Source organism: Puccinia triticina, chromosome 10A (genome assembly GCF_026914185.1).
Source record: "Puccinia triticina chromosome 10A, complete sequence".
NCBI lineage: Eukaryota > Fungi > Basidiomycota > Pucciniomycetes > Pucciniales > Pucciniaceae > Puccinia > Puccinia triticina.
In genome coordinates, this window is record NC_070567.1 from 948399 (window position 1) to 954253 (window position 5855).

General features: G+C 48.8%; 1 protein-coding gene across 1 annotated transcript; it reads left to right on the top strand.

The window, feature by feature from the left end:
• Positions 1 to 289: 289 nt before the first annotated feature.
• Positions 290 to 1657, top strand: PtA15_10A109 (uncharacterized protein; the record flags this gene model as incomplete). The annotated part of the gene is made up of 7 exons (XM_053160252.1): positions 290 to 303; positions 380 to 491; positions 727 to 831; positions 904 to 965; positions 1065 to 1202; positions 1274 to 1546; positions 1609 to 1657. The coding sequence occupies 7 exons, from the start codon at positions 290 to 292 to the stop codon at positions 1655 to 1657; spliced, it is 753 nt and encodes a 250-aa protein (XP_053024245.1).
• Between the last annotated feature and the right edge of the window lie 4198 nt (positions 1658 to 5855).

The window sequence follows — 5855 nt, forward strand, 5'->3', positions numbered from 1 at the left end:
CAAGCTGCGCAAGCTCGGGTCCCCCGGCCTCTGCAACCCAAGGAATTGTACCCAGGAGTTGCTCAGTCTTCGGGGACCTTTGCTTGCTGCCGGTGGTGCGTCCGCCGCAGCGGGAGGGGGCGAGTACGAGTTAGGTTTCCACAGGTTTCAGCCGGATATCGATTTGTAATCTTTTGAAACCTAACCCTCCTCTGGTGAGACCCGCTCCCTCGAAGGATTCTGGAGTACAAAATCGCCTCCCGGCCCACCGTCCCACATCCTGCCCCTCGACCAGCCGATCCGAACGAAGATGCCCGCCTCAACGTGGGTCTCACCACTACCTGCCCGATTCCATCTATGTCCTGCCGGCTGACAGCCCTTCTCCCAATCGTCTTATTAGTACCGTCCCTACTCCGCAAGATGTGCTGGTCCCCGAGACTTTGCTGAAGAAGCGCAAAGTTAACGACAAGGCCCGTGAAGAAAAGCTTGCCAAAGCTATTGAAGCCCGTAAGGTACGCTCACATCTACTGATCGTCCGCTCTGTCTCTTTCCACCTCCTCCGTAACAATGATGTCAAACATCTATACCCAAATTGCTGAGCGCTAACGCGCTATGCTGATATCATGACACAATTATACCATCTTTCGGGTCTGAGTTACATACACATTCGACATACCCTCCTCATTACATCGCACAATTTCATTAGTCGAATCTCCAACTGACCCATCTGCATGAATAATTTCATAGGCCAGCAAAGCCAAGCGTCAGGTCATCTTTAAACGTGCCGAGAAATATGTCATCGAGTACAAGAGGAAAGAGCGTGAGGCCATCCGTCTCCGCCGAGCTGCCAAGGTACGTCGGTATCACCGTTACGCTCCTTTTTACCAACACCCGCAACCTGACTGATACCATTTTGGCCTGCAGTCCTCTGGAGACTTCTTTGTCCCATCAGAGGCTAAGGTCTATTTCGTTATCAGGCTGAGGGGGTGCGTCCTTGGCATGGGCTAGCTAGGCCACCTTTCCGTCATTCAAGAGCTGATCGAAATTCACCGCTTGCCCCACGAAACTTTACCACCTTTGCCCAGTATTAACGAAATTGCGCCCAAGCCACGAAAGATCCTCCAGCTTCTCCGACTGCTTCAGATCAACAACGGTGTCTTCATCAAAGTCACCCGAGCTACTACCCAAATGCTCCAACTTGTCGAGCCTTACGTCACCTACGGGTCAGACCTCTTTTCCTTCCCAACGTTTGGCTCTGTGTGATCATCTGCTTACCGTACATTGTACCTTTCAGTGAACCCAATTTGAAGACTGTTCGTGAACTGATTTACAAGCGGGGTTACGGAAAGATCAACAAGCAACGGATCCCTCTGGACAACAATGCGATCATCGAGAAGCACCTTGGCCAGTACGGTATCATCTCAATCGAGGACATTGTCCACGAGATCATCACCGTTGGACCTAACTTCAAGCAAGTTAACAATTTCCTCTACCCCTTCCACTTGAGCAACCCTACCTCTGGGTTCCGAGCCAGGAAGTTCACAGCCTTCGTTGAGGGTGGTGATGCGTAAGTCGTTTCTCCCCTAGGTCACCTTGCTCACCATATACTTACTCTCTCTTCTCTGACAGTGGAAAGCGGGAACATTACATCAACCAGCTAGTCCGAAACATGAACTAGAGGTAGTTCGAGCGTTCTTGGGTTACTCCCAAGCCCTGAAATTTTAGTAACATTTGATGAAAATAAAACAAAACACGCGTGAACGCACATCAGAGGAGCATTCCCAAACTAATGAGCGCCGCCGTCCGCTAGCAATTGAGTGTTCGTTCGTCACAGTGTCATGTGAGGAAAGGAAAGTGTGTAATACATTTGTGTTAAGCACGGGGAGAAGGATAAGGGAGCACCCCCCCCATGCTCAGTATGGTTCCCACATCAAGAAATAACCTACACCTCTTGAGCTACATATTTGGCAGACCTTGCGTTAAGCCGGCATGAGTCCGTTTTTGCAGACTACGGGTGTTCGGGCGGGGGGTTAGCCTTGTACCAAACCCATGATCCGAAACAACCCGGGTGGAATGGGGTCCACCCGGGTGGTCACATTCATTTTTTTACTGTGCCTCTGGGCTGAAATCTTCAAGTTATCTTAAGTCCCCCCTGGTGGGAGGCTTGCTGTGTAACCTCCAGCACCACCCACCACCCTTGTTCCGGTCATCAATAGGAGTGTAACATACTCCCCTCGATGACCGGAACGTTCTGGTCATCGGGACGCACTGGAACTGGGACATCAGGACCTTAAAATAAAGAAAGTGAGCGGACTAAAAAGCTCAAATTCTGACAGGTACACTTCCCTCCACTCAATCAAGGAAAACTGTTCTGATTGATCTTTTATCTTGTTGAAGTAGTCATAACGATACATGAATTGGTGACATATAAATAAATAGGGTCTTGGAAAAACGACTCCCAAGTTTTGGGAAAACGACTCCCAAGTTTTGGGAAAACGACTCCCATACGTCCACGCGACTATTTTTCGACCAGCGCTAGACGTCGACCTAGACCCTTTTTTTGGGTACGGCTTTTTTGGGAGTCGTCAACCCAAAAAAATTATTTTTTGGGAGTCGTCCCCACTAATTTTTCGTATTATGTTTTATTATTTTTAATATGTATAACTTTTTTGTTCCACGTACTAGAGACATAAAAATTTGAGAGCACAGAGAAACATACATAAAAATACAATACTGAAAGTTTTAGCAGTATTGTCCCATCAGAAAATTAGATATAAGGGATGTGCGCCAAAATTAGTAGGAAAATAACTGCTGACTGTGTAACTTTTGCGTTACACACCCAAAATGTCCACAAATTTCAGGGATATCTTAAGACTGCATAAACTCTGTGATATAAAATTTCTGGCATTATTGTTCCATCAGAACATGACACATAAGGGGCATGCCAAATGCTCAGTAGGAAATGACTGCTAACTGTGTAACTTTTGTGTTACACAACCAAACAGTCTAAAATTTTCAGGGATATTTCAAGACTGTAACTCCTCTGCGCTATAATGTTTGTGGCATTAGTGTGCCATCAGAACATGAGATATGAGGGGTGCAGCTCCACAATAGACATGCTCCCTACCAGCGCACAATTTGTACCTCATGTTTGATGACACAAACTCTCAGAGCTGCCAGAAATAATGAGGACAAGAAAATATCAAAAGTGTTTATTCAAAAAATACTAGAGAGGAATAATATTCACAATATTTATTCAAAAAAGACTAGAACAACCACCAATACATGAAAACTACAAATGGAAATACTAGTAAAATTTACCACTCTTATCAGGAAAGAGGAGCTTTCTTCCACCTGTTTGAGCAAAACAATCAGAGTATCTTGCCTCCCAACCTCGTGCCTCTGGGTTGGCATTTAGCTTCCAGCTCTTTTGTGGGGAAGGGGCAGGGAAGACGTCAGGGGAAGATAGTTCTAGAGCCACAAAGTGATCGAGTCGCCGGATGAAAGCCAAGAAGATTGGGGGGTTTTGGTTAGGAGGGCAGAAGGAGGGAAGGAAAGTTTGAGACCACTCTTCAGTGAAATAAAAAACTGGCCGTTGTAAAGTGTTGGCCAGTGCTTCGCCGGAGGAGGGCATTGCCATCCAATGAGCCATACTGCAACCTTTGGTACCGGAAAAGTTTATTCTGGCCAGAGTCGACTTGATGTTGTGAAAATGTCCCAACTTCACGTACCACTCGCCTCGTTTGCTGATTTCGTCGGCTAGAGCTTCTCGGACTGCACTCCAAGCGCCCTGACCATTCCCCAAGCACCATGCCACCGCGCGGAATCCACAATGGCCATCTGACTCGACATCAAGTATCCGCTTGACCAAGGATCTGATGATGACTGGGAGTTGATTGAGCCAATTCGGTCGGTCAACTGGTTCTTTGGATGGGGGTGGGGGGACTGGTGCTGTTGGTGGTGGAGGGACTGGAGCTGTTGGCGGTGGAGGGACTTGCGTGGGTCGCGGCGGAGGTACCCGGCTAGATTTCGGCGGAGGGGCGGGGGCAGACAAGGTTGATTGAGCAGGAGCGGAAGGTGGAGCTGGCTTCTTAGCAGTGGCGCGGGTTGGACGTTGCGGCGGAGGCGCGGGGGCAGACAAGGTTGATTGCAAAGGAGGGGAAGGGGAAAGCGGAGCTTGCATCTTCCCAGCGGCGCAGGACGTACGTTGCTGCGGAGGGGCGGTGGCAGATGAGGCGGAGTTCACAGGAGGGGAAGGGGAAGCTGGCTTCTTAGGTGCGACACGGACCGGTTTGAAGCGCTTTGTTGGGACTTGGGCTTTCAGAGGCTGAGGAGGAGGAAGCGCAGGTGAGGAGGGTGGTGGTGATGGAGACGGCAACGGAGAAGGAGTTGGAGAAGGAGACTGAGCGACTTTCTTGGCGGTCTTTGAGTTTTGGGGTGGGAGTTTCCTCTTCTTGGGTGCTGGTTCCTTCTTCTTCTCGTCTTGCTTCTTCTTCTTCTCCTCCTCTTCTTTCTTCCTTTTTTGTTGCTCCTTCTCTTCTTTCTTCATTTGTTTCATTTCTTCCTTCTCCGCTTTTCTGGTTTCCGCTAGCTTCTGTTTCTTGGACTTCATCATCACTCCTTCTTCATTCTTCCTTTTATTTTCAACGTGTTCGAAGGCGGAGGGGTCCCTTTTTGTAGTTTTTGGTTTGTTTGGCGCGCCTTTTGGACGTCCACGGGTGGTCTGTGCTTGTGTTGGTTCCTGGATTGTCACAACGGTTCCAGAGCCTTCCAATAGGCTGTTGATAGCTTGTAACTGGTCCGCCATCTGCACGGGATTCATCTGCAGGAGCCTTTTGCGGATCCGGTCGACTTGCTCAATTTGGGTGAGATCAGCGTTGGTGCCAAGAGCATGGAGATCCTGGGGGGAATGAAAAGACTCCAGTTAGTAAGGGAATGGCGCAGGGGAGGTTAAAAATTGGAGGGAGGGGCGGCAATGGCCGGATAAATGGGAGTCGGCGGGAGTCGTTCTTCCAATTGAGGGTCCGCAGCATGGCGATTTGGGAGTCGTTATTCCAATTCGCATGCCGCATGGACCGAAAATGGGAGTCGTTTGTGTCCCAGGTGCGCGCGGGGGTAAAAGGTAGTTGTTGGAGAAAAATGGGAGTCGTCCGCCGAGAAATGGGAGTCGTCATAGGAAAAATGGGAGTCGTCCGCCGAGAAATGGGAGTCGTCATAGGAAAAATGGGAGTCGTCCACAAAAACCGGCCATCCAAGGCCCCCCCACATGACAAAAAGATAAAAAAAGACCCAGATCTTACCTTCATGTGCCACTGGACATGAAAATCCTTGGGAAGTATCTTCTCGCCATCCATTGCGCGCTGCCGGAGTGTATGCTTACAAGGAATTCCCATCCGGTTTTTGTAACACCCGTTGCACCTGTGCCAATTCTCCAGGTCAACACTTGCTCTCAGATTATCCTGCGCCTTCCGGAGAGCAAAGTGGGTGATCCGGCCGTGACAGAGCAAGAAAATCTTCCCTATTGATCAAAGGCTTCTAATCTTCTCCTTGTGATGCGCTGCGGAGATTTTGTGGGATTGAGCTTCAAGCGCATTCGTGATTAACTTGATGACGGCGGCAAAAGAATTGTTGGGGCCCAGGAGATAAGATTTGATGAAAGCATGCGATGATTCAATTCGAGACGTCGTCCAATGGTCGAAATGAGGTATATACTTTGTCCAAGCGTTAGCATACTTTTCACACACCGGAAGCCATGTCTCAATCATGTAATCTCCAAAACCTTTGCCGTATTTCGCGCAAAAACGACTGAAGCTTGAGCGGAAATCACCTGGACTAGTCATCTTGATTAAGTTGCTCCAGTGTTGAAGCATTTTGAA